This window comes from Gavialis gangeticus, unplaced genomic scaffold (assembly GCF_001723915.1).
Source record: "Gavialis gangeticus isolate Ggan-Ray unplaced genomic scaffold, GavGan_comp1, whole genome shotgun sequence".
Taxonomy (NCBI): Eukaryota; Metazoa; Chordata; order Crocodylia; family Gavialidae; genus Gavialis; species Gavialis gangeticus.
Window position 1 is genome coordinate 42,162,292 of NW_017729006.1, and position 19,891 is coordinate 42,182,182.

Genomic DNA, 19,891 nt, shown 5'->3' on the forward strand with positions numbered 1-19,891 from the left:
CCATAAAAATGTAGATATCTTCTGATTTTGTCCAAACAGGAATCATAAATGTAGGACAAAGATCTTTCCTGCTGATCTCTCGTGTGTTCAGCCAAAATCCCATTAGGGCAGGCCAGGGATGGCTAGTGAGCTATGCAATGGTTATTTTAGTTTGTAATAAATACTTTTCTTAGCCTTTTGGACAGGCATTGTCTAATAAGAAAAATTAACTTTGAAGAATGTCCACCAAAGGATTTCCAGACTCAGAATTCTTTCTCACTCTCCATCTATTTTGAACAGACATCTTGGAATCCTTGCTAGCTTAGCTGGTATGCAGAAGGGAAGCTCCTTTTGAAAGAAGAACATTTATCTTATTTTTTTCTCCCCTCTTACAGTGTAAATTTGTCTAAATTCTCTGTATTTGTACTCACTTATCAGCTAGTAATACTCCCACCTGGCCTGAAAACTCAGCCAGTCCAAACAAGAGAAAGAGTAATGTAAATACTTGTCATCTAGAATAATCCAAGAAGCTGAAGCTTGTACTATAAGCTAGAAAAAAGAAAAGTTCCTCAGTCAACCAGTTCCAAGGAAATTTCTCACTGCAGCAGATTGTGGTTAGCAGGCCCTTGTGATCACATGGTTCCCGTACAAAAGTAAAGCTCTATGCAATAAAGATAGTGGATATTGAAGGAGCTTCATCTAGTCTCATGCATGGCAGTGGTCTCCAACCTTTTTATAGTGAAGATCACTTTTTGGAACTAAAGGTCACCCCAGGATCTATCGCCCCCCGCACCCCCGCTGCAAGTGCCCTTGGACTGCAGTGTCCCAGACCTGACCAGACTGGGGCCTGATCCCACTTCTGTGCTGCACTGAGCCATTCCCACCCGGCAGCCAAAGGAAGATGGCACTGGGCCCCAGCCCAACGGGGTCTGGAAGTCTCTGCAGCCCAGGGGCAGTTGTGGGGGGAGGACTACTGCCGCTGGGTGCAGCCCAGTGAAGGCCCCGGGGGCCTGTGTCCCCCCCCACTCATGCTCAGGACAAGGCAGCTGCTGCTGCAGGCTGCCCGCTGTGTCCCAAGCACAGGTGGGGGGGCATGGGACTCCGCTGGGTTGTGTCCAGTGGTGGGAGCCCCCCACCCCACACGCCCCTAGATGACCAGATCTTCCCAGACCCAGCTGGGCCACGGCTGTCCCCACTGCTGAGCTGAGCCACACCTGCACATGGCCAACTGCAGCAGGACTTGAGGTACAGTGGCAGCAGCCTCTGCTGCCTCCACCCCTGTACAGATGGGGAGGGACCCCCTGGACTCCCAATCCTCCCACCACCCGGTCGGGTTTGGGCCCCACTTACCTTCCCCTGCTCCTGGCTGGGCTGCATGGTCACTGTGGGGGCCTCGATCTGGCTCCTGCCCCTTCCCTCCCCCACAGATTGACCTGCTGGGGCTGGGTGTGCACATGAGCACATGCCCAGCTGTCCCTGCAGCCCAGGATCTACCAAAAAAGGCTCCAGGATCTACCTGTAGATTGGGATCCCCAGGTTGGTGACCACTGATGCATGGGAATTAAAGAAAGGCATTAGAAGCAGCAAGAGACAGGAAGGTAAAAGGTGGCTATCAATCCATACTGGCTTTGTTCTTCACCTTTTCCTGAGCAGCACGTGATGACGGGCCTGATACCAGTCCCTTTTTTCTTTCTGCATCTTTTAATGAGTTTGCAGGCTTAGGAAGCACTTGCTCACATCTGGTACATATGTGTGTACTGGATTATAAACCCTAATGAATTTATAAAACCAGCAGCTCTAAAAGATATACCTAAAACACAGGCTACATAGTATATCTTGTGCCTGGAAAGGACAATTGTGTCCTCAGCCCCTGCAAATGTTTAGTCCCATTAAACTTTAAATTTTAATATGAAAACATCTGGACTTATCTTACCCTTCACACTACTACCAGCTTTAATTTGCTTGTCATACACACCATTGAATACAACTTAACCTAGATTTCTGTTTCCTGCCTCTACTTTTATGATATCCAGCAATAATGCAAGATGGTAAGAACTTAAAGATATTGCAGTCTCAATTAAAAGTGAAGTAGGATTAAATTTGTGCAATAATGGAAGATCTCTACAATGTTTGCTTTGCCCAAGAAATATAGCTTAGGTACTGTTTGCAACTCTCTCTTGCAGGTTATTATTTAGTGTACAATTTTAGCACAAAACCAGGACAGTTATTTTTAAGAACCATGTTCGGAAATTTTCTTTGCATGTCTCAGAAAACTAACAATAGTTGCTTGCTTGATTGAGATCTGCTCTGCTCATCTTTGTCACTGTGTGCAGTTCCCTGCAAAGTCTGGAAACTCTGAACTAATCATTCTGTAAGCTTGACTTTTTCAGAAAGCTAGAACAGCTCCTCTGTTTACTCTTTTTTAAAGTGTGTGTGCACATTCGAACTTCTGCTCAGAATTTCTTGCATATTAAAAAATGCCTTCTATGGACTTGGCACTCCCTGTTTCAATTAATCTATGGCAGGACTGTTCTCTTTCCATCTCTGTTCTTCAATGAAGTTTTTAGTCCTTCTGAGTAAATAAAGCAGGTATAGATTTTGGAAGCTTCTCCTAGCAATTGGATCTTTAATAACTCTAAATGGCAGCACTTTCTAATAGGTTAGCTGCATGCAAAATGCGTTGATCTTCTTGGCTGCTTACAGACTTTTAAAAAACCCACAAAAAATAAAACAAACCGTGCTTTACTGGAAGAATCAGTGCGTTATTTTGACCCAGTTCCACAGCATCTGCATAGAATGGGTGCTTTAGTGGGGCTTTTTTGGCGCTTTTATTGAACAGCTGATTCAGCTATTCAATAAAAGCACCAAAAAGCCCCACTGAAGCGCCCAATCTATACAAAGGTTGGATGAGCAAGGTCCAACTAACACGATGTGGTGGAATCTGTATAGTATGTAACTGTTAAGCGGATTCACTTGCTAGTCTAGCTGCTGCTAAACAGTTACATACTATACAGATACCACCCCCCACACTTCATTCTACCTGTCAAAAACAAGGTGCATATTATATTCTTGGGTGTGTTTTTATGTAAGAAAATACAGTAATCATGTAAATTACTCACTCTCATCTGCTTGAAGATCAATATAAGCTATATTAGTTTAGCCAAGCTTATATTAAAGAATATTACTTACATATTAATGGAGTATAAAAAGGCACGAAGCAGGAGAAACTAGCATAAAGATTTAAGATACAATATTCTGCTTTAATTTAAACTCTCCTGTTCTTTCAGCCCACCCCTCAAATTGTTACAATTCACAAGAATTTGGGCCCAAATAATTTCTGAAAAACTTAAATTCAGCACCGAAGTGGTAATGTATCTCACAAGCATAATCTTTGCATAACTGTGGAACCATAACGCTCCATAAACAGTGCCAAAAATTTCTGCTCTATAGGGCAAATTCTGCTGGAAAGCTCTGCTCCAGCTCTGTAGCTGACAGCAAAATTAAGACAAGCAGTACTGGGAAGCTTAAAACTAGTCAAAATATATTGTACAGCAGAACAGGGTGAGTGTAAAAAATTTTGATTCTATACTTGACAACTACATTAAATGATGGGTGATATTTGTTTACTCAGTGCTACAAAGTGAAAATTGTCTTTTGCAAGTCATTATCAGCATTATCTTTAGATTATGGATTGTATAGGATGGTTTGGATAGTGATGATCCTGCCTCAGGCAGAGGACCTTCAGAGGTCTTTTCTAGCTCTACCGCTCTATTTTTCTATGAACGACAGATAAAATGGCCATGGATAAGAGCTACAAATGGCATCGTTCATCAGCTTAGTTTTGATTGTGAGTTTTGTATATTGTTCCAGACTCACGTGGAGAGCTTACTGAAAGTGGTGGCAGCCTTTATAATGCGCACATTTAGCTTTTTATCCAGTGATCAGTTGTTGCTCACTGTGGATCCAACATAGCAGAACTTGTTCACTGCCTCCAGGTATTTTCTCAAGGCTGATAGATGACAAGTGGTGAACACCCTGTCCTAGGACCACAGTCTTCTTAATGCTGATGGGCAGGACAAACATTATGCAAACAGGGAGAGGTAATACATGAGTGTTTGTACCTTCTTCATGGGTGGCGAGTATGGCATAGTCAGCAAAATACCTTGGTATGGGCCTCACTTTTTTGTCTTGGCCTTTACATGTGATATAGTCTGTAAAGTTTGCCATCTGATCTTGTGTGAAGGTATATACCTTTCTCCAAGCCATCAAAAGTATAATGCTAAAGAAGAAGATCCCAAAGACTGGAGATGCCAGAACACAACTCTAAACTTCATCTCAAACTTGTCAGAGGTTGATCCATCAAACACAGCTGTGGCCTGCATGTTTTCATGGAAGGAGCATATCATACCGAGTAATGTTGGGGGGCATCCAATCTTTACCAAGACCTTGAGCAAACCTGCTCTGCTGACAGTGTCAAAGGCTTTAGTCAGGTCAACAAATACTATGTACAGTGGCTTATTTTGTTCTCTTCACTTTTCTTATAGTTGGGATAAGGAGAATATCATGTCCACTATTGATCTCCCTGCTTTGAATCACAATGTTTTTCCGAGTGGATGCATTCAGCAATTTGTTGCAAGCATTTAAGGATGACTCTGGCAATTTGCCTGTGATGCTGAGGAGAGAGAGGCCCCTATAGGTGCTGCAGTGCTTCTTGCATCTTTTGTTCTTGTAGAGAGTGATGATGCATGTCTTGGGGGACTTGACCTTCCTTCTAGCAGCACACTAGGATTCAATGAAGATGTGGTAGCAGGCTAATCTTCCTGAACTTGAGAACTTCAGTTGGGATGCCATCCTCCCCTGGTGTTTTTCTACTTGCTAGAGAGTCTACAGCATTGCTAAGTTCTTTGGCTGTAGCTTCTTTGTTTAGCTGTGCCAGTACCCTTAGAGTTGGAAGTTGATCCAGTGCCTCTTATGAAATGTCTGTTTCATGGCAGTAAAGCTCTAACGTTCGACCCAGCGTGACATCTGCTTGTTCTTATCAGTGATTTTTACTTTGCTATCTCAAGACTTAAGGGGGGGCAACTTTAGTGTCAGTTGGGCCAAGGCCTTTCTTCATGCCTTCATACGTAACTCACAGGTTTCCTGTGTCTAAGGCAAATTGTATCTCTTGATATAGGTTAGTCCAGTACTAATTTGCACAGCATCTGGCAGTTTTCTATACCACTGCCCTGAGATGCTTCATCTTAGCCTTCAGGGATCTTCAGCCTAGCTTTGAAAGTTTCTGTTGGATTCTGGTTGTGTTTCAGGTAGGTTGTGTCCTTGGCCTCAACAAGCAGTAGCATCTGTTCTGAGCGTGCCTCAAACAAGTCTTTATTTGACAATTTAGTTTTTACAAATACTTCTGTGGCTTTTTCCTGGATGACTGTTCTTAGTCCATTCCAAGTTCCTTCAGCATTTACAGTTGTTTCTTTTGTAGAGATAGCTAGCTCAAAGGTCCTTTGCAAGTTGAGGCACTTGCTTTGGCCTTTTCCGCTGTTTATATTAATTCTTGGCTGACTTGTGCTTGGCTCTATGCAGATTCTTTGGTATCACTTTCACTTTGCTGACAATAAGGGAGCAGTTTGTGTCACAATCTGCAGTACAACAAGGGCAGGTGTGTAGCACACTGGGCAGATCTTTCCTTCTGGTGATCATGAGGTCTAATTGATGCCAGCAGCCAGACCATAGGTGTCTCCATGATATTGTTTGATGTTCTGCCCACAAAGTAGGTGTTGGTGATGCACAGGTGGCTTAAGGTGCAGAGTTCGAGAAGACGTTGACCATTTTCATTGATTTTCCTGATGTCATGGACTAAGTACAGACAGTTAAAAGCCCAAGGCTGAATCGATTCAGTCTTTGCAGGTTAGTCTAAGCTGCAGAGATTAAGGTGAGAAAGAACTGGACACACATTAACTTTTGATTCAGGAAATGCAGCCACATGCCTGCATTGGTTCAGGCCAGAAGCTGGGGGGATTCCTACAGCACACCTCTCTGGCAGGTAGGCAGGATGTTCTGTGTGTTCACTTCCTCTTCCTGCTACCCCTGAGGTCTCTGGGATCTGCGGTCCAGAATTACAGCAGCAGGACTCTCCAGGGCTGCTCATTACTTCTTCTTCCTGGTTCCAAGTGCCTCTGGGATTTGTACTCCACAGTCACAGCCAGCAGTAAGTTTCAGTAAGTTTAGCAGCATGCAGCTTTGTACTTGGGGTTTAACGCCCCCTCTCTGGCCCCAGACATGGTTTGCTGGGGTGGGGGGCGGGGAATTCCCTGCCTTCCCTCCGCCCCCACAACACTTCTCTGCTAGAGCAGACAGCACATCCCAGCCCAGGGCTGGAAAGCATACTGGAATGCTGGGGGACCGTGGTTTAACTTGAACCAGGAAGGAGTCTGGGGCAGAAGTTTCATAAACCGGTTTGCTTCAAGTCTGATACTACATTCAACCAGGTTTATCTTAAACCAGTTTCAGCCATTTTGAAACTGGTTTATGTGCAGAATTCTGTTCTCTTACAGGTTTAAACCAGTTTCTAATGACTTAAACTGGTTTTTGTGTAAATTCTGTCCCTAGCCCTGATGTCCAGGTAGGTTGGCCAAAAGTTGTGATCTGCACCTACTCGAGTACTGAAGTCCCTTAGGAGGAGGAGCCTCTCATTTGATGGTAGGTGCTCAATGACTTAGTAGAAAATATTGTAGACGTTATCTTATCATCTGAACTTGACTGTAAAGTTGGTGCACAGGCACTAATGATGTCCATCAGTTGACTATTACATGCCCTTATAGCATTACAAAAAGTGAGTGTACAGATGTGTACATTGTCTGTAGTCAGCAAAGATACCAGATTTGTCACAACAATTTTCCTCTTTCAAAGAGGAACTTTTTGTAGCACACATACAATGTCTCCCTAGATACAAGGGGTCTTTAGTAACTCCAGCATCCCACAGACTTCTGCTCTCCATGCCCTGCTCCAAGGAGGAGTGAGGGAGAGTGGATGGCTCCCTTGCAACCTGCTGTGGCAAGCTGTTAAAGAAGCCTGCCAGCACCTTGCTGTTGGGTTCAGGGAGAGCACCAGCAAGAGCTTGTGCTCTGGCAATGGAGGCATTGGCGAAAACAACTGCTGTCATGGCAGCTTTTCCCATGGGAGACATGGCAGCTCCTCCTGCTACTGCATCCCCTGTGGGAACACCTGAAAGACCCCATGTTCCTGCGGTGGTAGTAACAGCAGGAAGAACCGCCATCCCAGTGTTCCTGTGGTAGCAAAGAACTGCTGATCACTGATGACTGCTGGAGAGGGCAGGCTGTCAGTAAGTGATGAGTCTCACTAACAGGTTCCCTTCAGGGTAGCGGGGGAGGAACAAAAGAACAGCCCCTTACAGTCCGTGGGTTCAAGAGTGAGCCTTTGCGGTGATTTTGTAGTGCTCCAGCCATAGGTCGGGAATGTCTGTGCACCCCTGTAGCTCTCTAGGCACTTTATAGAACTACAAATGAGTGTCTGTCCACAGCCATTGGGTTTCTTTTAGAATGGCACCCAATGAGCTTTGACACTTATGTCATAAAAGGCTTGTCAAGAACAGTTTTACTGAGGTGAACTGACTGTGAACAGATGCAATGCACTGTGATGAAAAATTATGCGACAGTTTATGGTACATTTCATGAAATTCGGTAGCAATACCAGGCACAAATTTGTCTGCATTTCTGATTGTGCTCTAGTTTTATTGTATCAAGTAGGCAAGGTTTACCACAGGACAGGGGAGAATAGTGCTAACTTTGCTTAGTTACCTTGCGGCAAACATTACAAATGCCTTGTATCCACTTAGGATTCTTATCATACATTAATTATATTACTGGGGGGAAAAAAAATCAACTTTATATCACTGAAGACAGGCTTGTGGCAAAGACCCACTGAAGTGGATGCGCTGATGAATCAAGCAAACAAACACAGATGCTCAGAAAAGTTCCAGGCAGTCACAGCATGCTTGCTTTTGTGCCCTGGACATATTTCCATATGGAAAGGGAGGAGGGGGAGACAAAGCTCTTCACATTGTGTAGATTTTTCATCATAAACAAGCAATATTGCTAATGTGACAGCAGCACTACAGCATGGCCTTTTTTCCCCTCAACCCCTCAACTGACTACTACTAGACAAACATCCCACCATATGTAGAACAGATATGATAAGGAAACACGTTGGGATGTCAAAGGTTAAATAGTTAATTGTTTAACTGATCAGCTCAGTGATAACCAATTCTAGCTTACTGGTTATCATTTAGCCTGGGGCCTGGTGCAGTCTGGGAAGCCAGGGAAGCCTATGGTGCTCCAGCAAGAACTGGAAGGGAGGGAGGGAGGGAGAGAGGAACAGAGGAGTGGGGGACAGGAGAGGTGATTAATACTTAATAGCTAGGCTACTGGGTGAGAGGGGAAGGGAAGGGTTGCTTGCTCCTTCCCTCACAGTGTGCCAGCAGCGGCAGCGGGCTGGTAAAGCCTTTTACTGGCTGCTGCCTGCCTCCTCTTTGCCCCTCTCCTGTGCTGCTGCAGCTGGCTCCAGGAAGCCTTGTGCTGATGGCTGCAGCCTCTTGCTGGCTGCTACCTCACCAGGGCTTTCTGGGCTGTGCTGCCTTCCTGGCGGGGCTGCTCTGTCCCCTGCTCTGCATGCTGCTTGGGGCAGGTGGGGCAGGGCAGGTGCTGGCCCCGGGTTCTGCACCCCCTGCTTCCTGCCTTTGCACAGCCATGGACTGGAACCCAGCGCTGCCACACGTGTCCCCATTCCTGTGCTCGGCTGATTAATCATTTAACCCGTTGTAATTACAACAGGTTAAACAAAGATTCATTTAAACTGGTATTCACATCCCTAGCAACATTACACTTGCCTTTTCCTACCCCTGTTTGGACAAAGAGCAGCTGGACAAACTTCCTTTCCTTTAGAGTAGGGGTAGGCAATTATTTCGGGCGGAGGGCTGCTTACTGAGTTTTGGCAAGCCATCGAGGGCCACACGGCAGGCAGACAGGGGCAGATAAATATTAATTTTCTAAATTTTTTAGGGGCCCTGTGGGCCGGATAGAATGGCCTGGCAGACCGCATCCGGTCTGTGGGCTGCATTTTGCCCACCCCTGCTTTAGAGAAAGGGATGGCAACCTATAGATTGCAGAGCCATTTTATCCAACCTATGAATTCTGCACAGCGGGGATAAGGAGTGAAACTAGGACAAGGGTGGGCAAAATCTGGCCCCTGGATCAAATCCAGCCCGCAGCTGCCTCCATGGTGCTCTGCATGGGGCTGAGTCTCACCTGCTCCCACTCAGGGCAACCTATGCTGTACTCTCACCAGCACCCGCCCCAACAGCACTTCCCTGACCCCAGCCAGAGTGCACAGCTTCCTGGCAGGGCTGCTTTTGCTGCTGTAGCAGCCATCCGGGTACTGCTCATTGCCCCCTGCCTCCAGCGGCTCCTCTTCCTCCCAGCACCACACCGCCCAGGGAAGCTCTGCTCCCCACACCCTCTCCCCCCACTTCTTTCCCTCTCCCGCCCCTTCCACCCCACTCTGCATCCAAGACTCTAGTGTGTGGGCAGACCCCCACAAACACCACACAGCCCAACCCACCTCCCCTCCTCTCCCCCCCCAACTTACAAGAGTAAGACTTTATTTTGAGCTTTTATGCAATCTCCTCTATACATACTACTCAAAAAACCCATAAATCAGGACAAAAATTATCTTCTGAAATAGAATTAAAATATGTTATAGTAGATGCTTGATTTTTAGTATATGGTTTATTTTTTATCTATAACTGGTTAAATATCTAAAGATTTTGTGTGCACAGCCCTCATCAAAAACCCATTCAGTGGCCTGCCAGCTGAAATTATTGCCCACCCCTGCTGTCAGGGGTCAGGAAGGGGGAACAGTAATGATGTCAACTTGGGCTAGGCTGGAAGGGGCTTGTGCTCAGTGCTAAATTCTGTTAAAACAGCCCCTGCTTCAAAATATTGCCAACCCCTGGATTGGGTGCTTAGTGGCTGCTGCTAGTAGTAATGTATTCATCTCTTGAAGACTGCATGGCCCTATTTTTAGAAGATGTGTTTCTGTTCTTCGGCAAAGGTTGAGGGTAAGGTCAATGCTCTAGCCCTGGCCTTGGAGTCCAAGAGGGCATAAAGCTGGGAGTTCCTGGGCAGGACAGGAGACCTGGAGTCCAAATCTTTGAAAAGAAACCCACCTCATTACAGCTCGGCTTCTAACTTGAACAACAAGTTAGACAAAGAGGTCCCAATTAGCTGTATGTTCTTCAATGTGAGAGACTTTATAAAAATTCAGAATGGGCTATAGAGGAGATCACTATTTCTTCAGTGTTGCACAGGAATATCCTATTAGATAAATACTTGTTCTCAAGCTATATCTGTGCTTTATTTGAACACTCCTTTTCTTTTGGTGAGATTTACATAAAACTGACCCATTTATAAACTGCCCTGGCTGGAAACTTAGTAATCCACCTAACTGTGGAAACAATTTATCCAAATTTAATGAGCTTTACCAAGTGCTGTGTCACCAAGCAAGTTAGGAAAAGTGTGATTAGGATGCTGCCCCATGGTAGGAGATCTGTTGCTTTGAAACACTGGCACATTTAAGGAGCTACAGAAGTGGAGAAAATATATAGTTGGGGCAGAGCCAGTGAGAAAAGACTGTATGATTAAGATGAATCAGGTTCTGAGGGTTTTGGTAGGGCGTCCCAGTTTGGAAACATTAATCTTAATTTTTTTCAGCTTGATCAGAAGCCCCTTGGGCAAGAAGCTAATTGAAAAATCCCACCAGGGAAATAAAATCAAATGGAAAATAAGGCACATATACTTACCAATAAGAATAATTAATCACAGAACATCTTGGCAGGGATATAGTGGATTCTCTATCATCAACCTGATGTCAAGAAGAAACTGACTTCTTTCTAAGAGATCTTTCTAGTTCACAAGTTACTGGGGCCAATGCATGAAATACTGATGAAATTATATTGCCTGAATCAGGGCTGTTTAACTTGTGGGTTCCCCACCTTTGCACAGACAGCTTACTCCCTCTCCCCCCACACTTCTGCATGCAGAGCACAGACAACAGACTGCCCCCTTGCCAATCCTCCTCCCACCATGCTGCCCTGCCCCCAGGAGAGGGGCAGGAAGCAGAACTGGAAGAGAGGAGGGGAGTTCAGAGCCCCCAGCAACAGAAGCAAGGGGAGGAGTGTTTGTGAGGTGGGAACACTATGGCCACATAGTAACCCTTCATGGGCCACATGTGGCCAGCAGACTGCCAGTTAGACATCTCTGGCCTACATGATGAAAAAGTAGTCTGATCTCTTGCATAATGGTCCTTTAAAACTAACAAACAAGACTTTGCAAGAAATACGTGCTTCTACTATAGTTCCTTAAGCCACTGCATTCATCTCTTCCTCTCACTCTCTATAATACAAATATTAAAACCAATTTGCAGTTTTACTCAGACACTATGTACACTGACTGAACACTCTTGAGCAAGTTTTTCTCAACAAGAAAAAGCAAAAGAAACAAAATCAGACACTATGGGGACACTTAATGAGAAGCACTATCCTGCATTCTTGGGCAACCTCAAGAAATAAAGCTAAGAACTAGCACTATTTTTTTTCCTGTCAAGGGTGTTTGAAGAGGTTTTCTCATTCAGCTCTATGCTTTAAATAATAACAACAGTAGCCTACAGTACTTCATCACTACACAGCCCCTTCCTTCAGAGGACATTAATGCATTTTATATGGAAAAGTAAACAGAGTTGTCACCATTTTATATACTGGGAATCTGATACACAGTTCAAACTGGACAGTGGCCCTTTCATATCAACTTAAACTGTGGCTCTACTCTCAAAAGTGACTACACAAATACATCACTGTTTTACTTAACAGTTTTGCTTTTTATATATTAACCATGTAGGACCATAAAAAAGGTAACAGAGAAAGAGGGAGGTGGGAGAGGCGGGGGAAAGGAAAGTTTTTTTGGACTTTTTAAACTTTTATTACACAAATATTAGAAGCTAGTAGTGAAAGTACAAAGGTATGCGGTCCTCCCAGGGGCCAAGTGTGAAACACTTGTCAGCAATAGAAAACACCATGTCACTGGAGACAAACTTCCTCCACCATGCCTCTTGTGGGGCTACACATGCAGGACCAGCTGTCTTCTACCCTTGATGGCCCAGTGCAACACAAAACTGATCCAAATTTTGTTGCAAGGTAAAGTATCCAAATTCAAAAGTGACACATGCTCAGATCAGGAAGCCAAAAGTTGGAAGGAGTCATTGGAGGCAGAGAGAGAAGAGATGGACTGTATTCCTTTTACAGCAGGTACAATAATTGTTTTGTAGAGTTCCAATTATTATATTTATAACAATAATAAAGAATGAATTCTGCCAGCAGAAACTTTATTACCATATTACTTGAATATAAGGTGACCCCAAATAGAAGACGACCCCCCCCAATAATTAGGTTCTATGTATGGATTGGTAGAGAGCGGCAGGATTGCACAAAAGGCAGCCCTCTTGGCCAATCAGCAGCAGACAGAAGAGGAGGAGGCTGCCATCTTGGCTGCTCCCCTTCATGCCAGGGGCTCCTCCCCACAACCCGCAGTGGCCACTGGCTCCCACTAAGGAGCAAGCATTTTATTTTTAGTAAGTTTCTTTTCCCAGCAATTCCGCGCAAAATTACAGAAACCGCTGTTTTTCATGGTGTCTGTGGAAATCACCATTTTTTGTGGATTCAGCAATAATTGCAAAATTGCAATTTGAGTAGGGCCTTAGCTCATAGTTAAAGAAGTCCAAACATATTAAGGTAGAAGACGGCACAGCACTGAATCAACTTTAAACAAGTTAAACATAATGGAGGACTCTTTGCACTGTGCCTCTGAAATGATCCATATGACAGGGCTTAGGGGGTATTTAGTAAAGGTCTTCTTACCACGAGGCTGTTATGGCCAACAAAGAAAATGCTCTGCAAACCATGCACAGTTAGATCACACTGGAGAATCTGGCCATAATTCTTTCATATAGTCATCTACTGCAAACCACTGTGCAACAGGAAAGATGGTTTATTTCATATCTGGCTATTACTAAACTATTGTGCAGGGACAAAAAAACTTGCAACAATATCCTTCAATATGCTAGGATGCTATTTGAGTTAAGAAATGTCATTTCCACCTTCAGCTTTATCTCTCCTTATATTCAGCCAGTGCCGACAAACTGCAAAAACTGTATCCAAAATTCTGCCAGTACCATTTTGACAGATTATTAAATTATCTGTTGATATGCAAGCAGAATGATAATTATGCACCATTAATGACTGGCTCTGGTACAGAGCTATTTGAGGAGGATGAACTTGACCTCTCTGCCGATGACTTTCACAAAGCAATATTCACTACCTAACTCCTGGTGTAATCCATAACTGGTACTTATGCTACAGAAATGAATTTCACCCTAAATGGAAAAAGGAAATACTGTACAGCTCTTACCATGACTGCTTCTGTACAGTTCAGGTAGGCTATTGATCTGCTGGCCTGATGGAGTCACTTGATGGTAATATGGAGGAGTTTTCACTGTAAGAGAAGAAAAAACAACCATTGTTCTATAAATTTGGGATATTGAAAGCAGCATATTAGAAACATTATAAATGATGCAGATATTTACTCACCATATGGTGTCTCAGGTGACAGTGGAAAAGCTGGGATAGGTGGGACAGGTTCATTCCCATTTTTGGTTGGAGAGAAGATTTCACAATCAACCTCATCAAGGCCTTCTTGATAACGTGCCACACATTTCTGGAAGAGAAATAGAGTAGTTAAACAACTGTGTCATGAACCTCATCATGTCACTACTGTGCAGCATGCCATTTTTCACCAGATTATACAAGCTTTCAGATCATTTGATCAATTTTTCTAATGGGAAGATGTTCATGCACTTAAGATGCAGGCATATGTGTGCATGTATACATACCTACCACCCACACACAGAGAAAAAGAGAGAGATGCCATTCAACCTCTACACCTTTGTCTGATTCATGCAATTATTCTGTTCCTTTAACATCCAGAGCCTATCAGAGATCATGATGCAACCACATAAACAACTCAACTTTCCTGTATCATTTTAGTTCCTTATACCCTAACATTGCTCCTGAATATAGGATTCCATGCTGGCCACTCTTTCTCTTAAAACCCTTCTGGAATAAGACTTCCTTGTTTACCTCTTTAGTCTCCCCTACAGCAATTAGTGATCCTGGATTTACAGCTGGGTCTACAGCAGTAGACTTCATCCATCCACACTTCGTAAATGATAGCTGTTCTGGAACATCATTGTCATACTGTCCAAGACTTAACTTCCTGATTCTTCCCCCTGACGTATCATCTTCTTGTGAACCTGGCACTGAGAATAAAAACAGCCAGTCAATCAGCCAGTGAATATTTAGACACATTACTTAGCAGAATTATAGAATCATATGACTGGAAGGAAGCTCCAGGGTCGTGTGGTCCAATCCCCTCCATGAAAACAGCAGGGCTGTTACATGGTCACAATAACAGAATGTACTACCGTGTTTAACACCTCTATCAATGATCTTCATGAAGTAACCACCCCAGAGGTTCCCCAAATGCTTGTATAAAACCATATAGGAAGAGACTTGCGTGATCACAACCTTGGAAGGAACTGAGTTCCAGTGGCATGGACACTATTTCTATCATCTCTATTTGAGAGATGTCACTGGGAAATGTTAGCTTTAATGTGTGGATGGGATGCTGCCAGCAGAGACCATCTAGGACAGTAGTTTTCAACATTATTACACTCAAGATACTCCTCAGAAAATGCCAGCTCTTACTTTTCACTTGCTTTTTGATTATAGGAAAAAACCAGAGCAATTTTTCTGTTGAAAAGAACTCAGAAAGACCACAATGGTTCAGAATGTTTTTGACGCTATGAATTCCTATTCGAAATCTTGTGAATGGTGTATGTATTTGCACATCTAACAGTGCTAATACTGCATGACACTATCAGTACCCTTCAAAGGTTCTCATGACACTTTGGGGTGTCACAGCACCTTGGTTGAGAATCACTGGCTTAGTGCATCTGACAGCAATGCCTTCTAAGCATTTTCCATAGACAAAATCAGGCAAGTTTTGCTGGTGAAGTCAGGACTGCTTTACAGTACTACATCCACCCAGATACACAGACTTTTAGCTGACACAGGCCATGTACCCTGGGAACACTAATCCTATCTAGATCCATATGTAATTATGTAAAAATTGCATTCATATTTCAAATAATCACAAAAGCAACAAAGAAAGTCTTTGACTTCTGAAGAATGAAGAATGGAGTACTGCAGAGTAAATAGGGCAAAGCAGTACTCAAAATACTCAGGGAAAGGCAGTATCTGTTTTAAAAGCTAAATGAAAATGTCTTGGGCCAACGTGGTTTTATATCTAGGAGTGATCTGCATATAATTCTCCATTGTAGATATTTTCTGAAAGTGGTTGACTGAATGAAATAACGTGGTCACTTAGAGCAGTGGGATAGGAAGTTGAAATTCAGTTTGTAGCCATATGATAAAGGTCTTCCAAAACTGACCTATTTATAGCACAAGACATTTGCTTATTTACTGATTATTTGTTTAAAATAATACGGCCCACCCCCATTAACACTGTGTAAAGGGCTCTGAGCTACAAGTTACTGGAAGAGCTTTTTCTTTGGTCACCTCATTTACTAGTCTTCCTTGTTAGTTTGGCTTAAAATCTTGGCAGAGGTTCTGAAATATCTTGAGTGCATGCTTATTTCTCAGAAAGTATTTTGTAAACTGTTGCTTTTCCTTGGTGAGAGATTTTCTTTCCCCCTTGAGAGCAAATTATAATGGTCTTGAGAACTGGCACTGGTGCCAGACAGTTATTATTAAACCAATGATGCATCCATCTAACAGGAGGATGGCTAGTAATTAAAGGTTATCTTTGTTTGGTTCCTTCAACTGCTTAATGTAGCTGCATTACCAAATGGTATTTTGACTATTATGAAAAAGAAAAATGCTTGTCAACAGGGTTGCATTTGTAGATGCATTAGCAGTTACCCTGGAGAAGTTATAAAACTGTATTCACCAGACTGAAACAAGCCAGGTTTCCAATTAATTTCCAGCTGCATTAATACTTGCACATCAGTGATCACCATTAAAAAGTCAGGGTTCATATCCAGTCAACACAATGACAACTGAGGCAAGACAGCGCCTGTTTGTTTCCACTTGATTGACAGGGTTTAGAACTAGACCAAGGGCAAATTCACTATCAGGGCAGAGCAATGGAAAACAAGGTTCTCTGGGAAGAACTTTGCAAAGATTTTTCTCTTAGGCTTTCTTAATGGAGGAACAAATCAGGCCTATTTTTATTTTCCTTCTTTACTTGTTGGACATAATTATGGCTGGGGTTTTACTTACTGAACCTGGCAGTAGCATAGATCAGCAGCAGAGAGCATCAAAATAGGAAAAACATAATTCTGCTCAACAGGGTAATTTTTTTTTTTAGTTTTCCTGTTTATGAAACAGCTAAGTGGCCTGATCTGAGTCCTGGTGAAGTTTATGGGAGTTTTCCCATTCACTTCAGCAGGCTTTGTTTAAGCCACAACTGAATTAATTCAGCTTTGTTTTACAACTGGACAATCTTTGGAAAAAATAGAGCTATAAATTAAAGAAAATCAAAGATTTTATTAATTTGGGGTAATGTTCATTTAGACAGAAGGGCCTATCTTCCAGATGCCATTTTAAAGATTTACATGTGATGTGAATGACATATTGGTCTTCTGATGCTCTTCTTCGTAGTGGTGGACATCCCATTTAGCCTCTAAGCAGTCTTATCATGTCATTATAGATTATCGTTTCCTTTTTTATGCCCCCTCCATGTAAGAGCCGTGTATCAGGGGGAAATTAGATCGATTTTATAAAGGAGTGCTTTCAAATGTGTTGTTATTGCTGTCACTTTATATCTAGAACAAGATAACTGATAATAGATTCACAGTGGAATATAAAAGTAAAACAAGAGTTAAGGAGACTCTCTGTAACCACTACACATTAGTAACAGCCATATTTAGCAGTTACACACAGAGTGACCATAATAATTTGAGGGAAATCTGGGATGAGGTAAAAAAATCTGGGATGGGGGGGCATGCACGCATACACACACAGCCCTGGCCTTGCAGCTCTCAGCACCCGTGCGCACCCCTCCCCCCCCTGCCAAAACGGCTGGGCTTCTTGGAGAAAATTGGGGCCAAAGTCCTGAATTGGCACAAACCCACCCACTTGTGCCCAGCTCCTGACTCAGGAGCTGTAAGTGCAGGCAGGTTCCTGCCAATCCAGAATATTTGCTTCAATTTTCTCTAATGGCCAGGACACTGAGACAGCCTCCAAAATCCAGGACTGTCCTGGCCAATCTGGGATGTATGGTCACTCACCCTAGTTATGCAGCAATTATTAATCTGTGGGACTCAAAATGTCTTCAATTATAATATTAGTATTACTTTTTATTTGACTTGATATCGAGTCTCTTGAACCCTTGCTATGAACCAGGAGAACCATACTGTGCTATATGGTAAGACAATTCCTCTAAGCAGACTAAGTATTTTTCTCTCCCATTCGGATACATAGATACACGCTGTAGTTTTCCAGTTAGGAAACACATCTAAATGAAAATAGTTCTTATAAAATATGCATCTAAACTAACCATAAGTTCAATACCAGGGTCAAAAAGTAAAAGAATAACTTATATTTACTTTTACATTGTAAATTACACAGGGAGGACAATGATTACTATGATCTCTTTTTCCCTACTAGATAAATCTTTTTTGCAATTACAGGGCAGGAAAAGGGGGTCTCAGGACTGTTCTTCTAAATGATAAAATCTTTTAATGGTCACCAAATGGAATGAACATCCAGGTCAAAATAAACATACAAAAATAATACAGGAAACTCCCTTGCATGCATGCTTTGTATCAGACATAAACAAACAATCACAAATTAAATTTCATAGTTTAGATGGATCCTCTTGATTTATACTTAACTAATAAAATAATGAGTTCAAATTTTCAGTCTCAAGGAAACAAAGACTTGAGAGCGTCTTTTAACACCTCCAGAATTTTTAACTGCTCTCATCTGCTTTGTTTTTTGGCATATGCAGTATATGTGTTTAGCAAATATGTGTTTAGAGCGGTTTCATCCTCAGCACCCATTAGGTTATGTGTGAACAGCTGGAGCACATTAAGGCAAAATAAAATCTTGACAAAATAAAATATCACCGATGGTATAAAATTAGTCTTAAACTGGAATTGACAAGGCCAAGCAAAATCAGTATTACTGCTTTTGCCCAGATGTGACATATCTTCTCTTATGACACTAACTCACTGCTTAGACTGATCTAGCAAATGGACTAAATGTAAAGCATGATGCCAATAAACTAGAATTTCTAATAGAAACACACTATTCTAAGTAAATCCCTTTTAGCATCTACAGCACGAGAATTTTTCATTCAAACTGCTTTCACAAAGTGTGTACTGTTACCAGAAGAGTTAATCCAGTATATATCATACTTTTAATATATAAAGCCCCTGGCAGACGTTCATTTAAATGTGCCACAGGATCTGATCCCTATTCCCAACAACTGTACTTTTTTCCACGCCACAATTGCATGGCAGAAGACATGATTCTGGGATCAGGGATCAGTGCAGGGTGAGCCTGCGATTATAAACCAAGGCTCCCCTTCACTGTCAGGTTGAAAGATGGGTGCTTATAGGTTTGGGGCCAGCAATCAGGTGATTGTTGGTCTGGTGGGGATTGCATTGGGGCCATATCCAAACCCTAGCCTGAGCTGACAATCATCTGATTGTTGGCCTGGCCAAATGTTCAATTTAAGGTGCCATACCAAATAGCCATAAAATCATTCTACATTATACGTGGATTAATTTTATGGCTCCTTTGCCATTTTATTGTACTTGAACTGGGTGCACGTGTGGCACCCTTGTCATTTATGCTATGATTAAAACCTTAATCGTGGGATAAATACAATATGTTCAAGGGGCGTAAGAAATTTAACAGTGTCTGCATATGAAATTTCTTTTAATTAAGAACTCCAATATTATTAACAATATATACTGTTCCATCAGTAAGTATCTGTTTGTTTCATTTGATTCAATTCACTGTAGTTTGGCAATGAATTAATTCTAACATTCTGATAGCACTAACTTCAATGTATTTTAAGGTATGGAAAAATAGTGACATGAAAATGCCAGGGTCTCGGCCTTAAATTTCAGATATCAAGCCAAGTCTTTTGTTTTAAGATTGCTGTACTTAATAATCGTATCTTCCACTTAGTGAAAGTAAATGATTCAACGAGACCCAGTTCGAAAAAGGACTACACACATGCCTGTAGATCACTGAAAGGGTTACCAAATACTTATGATTGCTATTACTGTAGGAAAAAGCAGCAGTCTACACTTTGGCAATCTAAATTTCACATAGCATATACTAGAAGTTAGGAAGAGATTGGAAACCCTCCCAATAGTCTCTGATGTTCAAAGAATATGTTAAGAGGCGCCACTATATTTACTCAATTAAAAGATGAGGTTCCCCCACCCTGTGTTGGGGGGAAGCCCCTCACCTTAGAATCAAGTATAAGGCAGTGCAGAGCCTTAGCTCCAGCTCCAACCCTAGGTCTGGGCCAAAGCCACAGCTGCTGCCCGCTCTACTCCACCTTTGCACCCCACACTGCTCCCCACTCACAGCCTTGGGTTTCTGTCATCTCCTGTCTCCCCACCACACTGCTTCTCTCACTACTACGTTCCCCACCAATTCTTCCCTGTTTGTGAGCAGCAGGTTAAGAAG

At 42.7% G+C, this 19,891-nt stretch overlaps 1 protein-coding gene across 5 annotated transcripts in view; it reads right to left on the reverse strand.

The window, feature by feature from the left end:
- The window catches only part of TNS3 (tensin 3), a 364,194-nt gene that overhangs the window by 99,028 nt on the left and 245,275 nt on the right, over nucleotides 1-19,891 (reverse strand). For all 5 annotated transcript variants that reach the window (XM_019509126.1, XM_019509125.1, XM_019509129.1 and 2 more), the window contains 3 exons: nucleotides 14,237-14,415; nucleotides 13,688-13,814; nucleotides 13,509-13,592 (listed from right to left, as the gene is read on the reverse strand). In XM_019509126.1, the coding sequence (XP_019364671.1) occupies nucleotides 13,509-13,592; nucleotides 13,688-13,814; nucleotides 14,237-14,415 (390 nt within the window). The remainder of the gene's footprint in view (nucleotides 1-13,508; nucleotides 13,593-13,687; nucleotides 13,815-14,236; nucleotides 14,416-19,891) is intronic.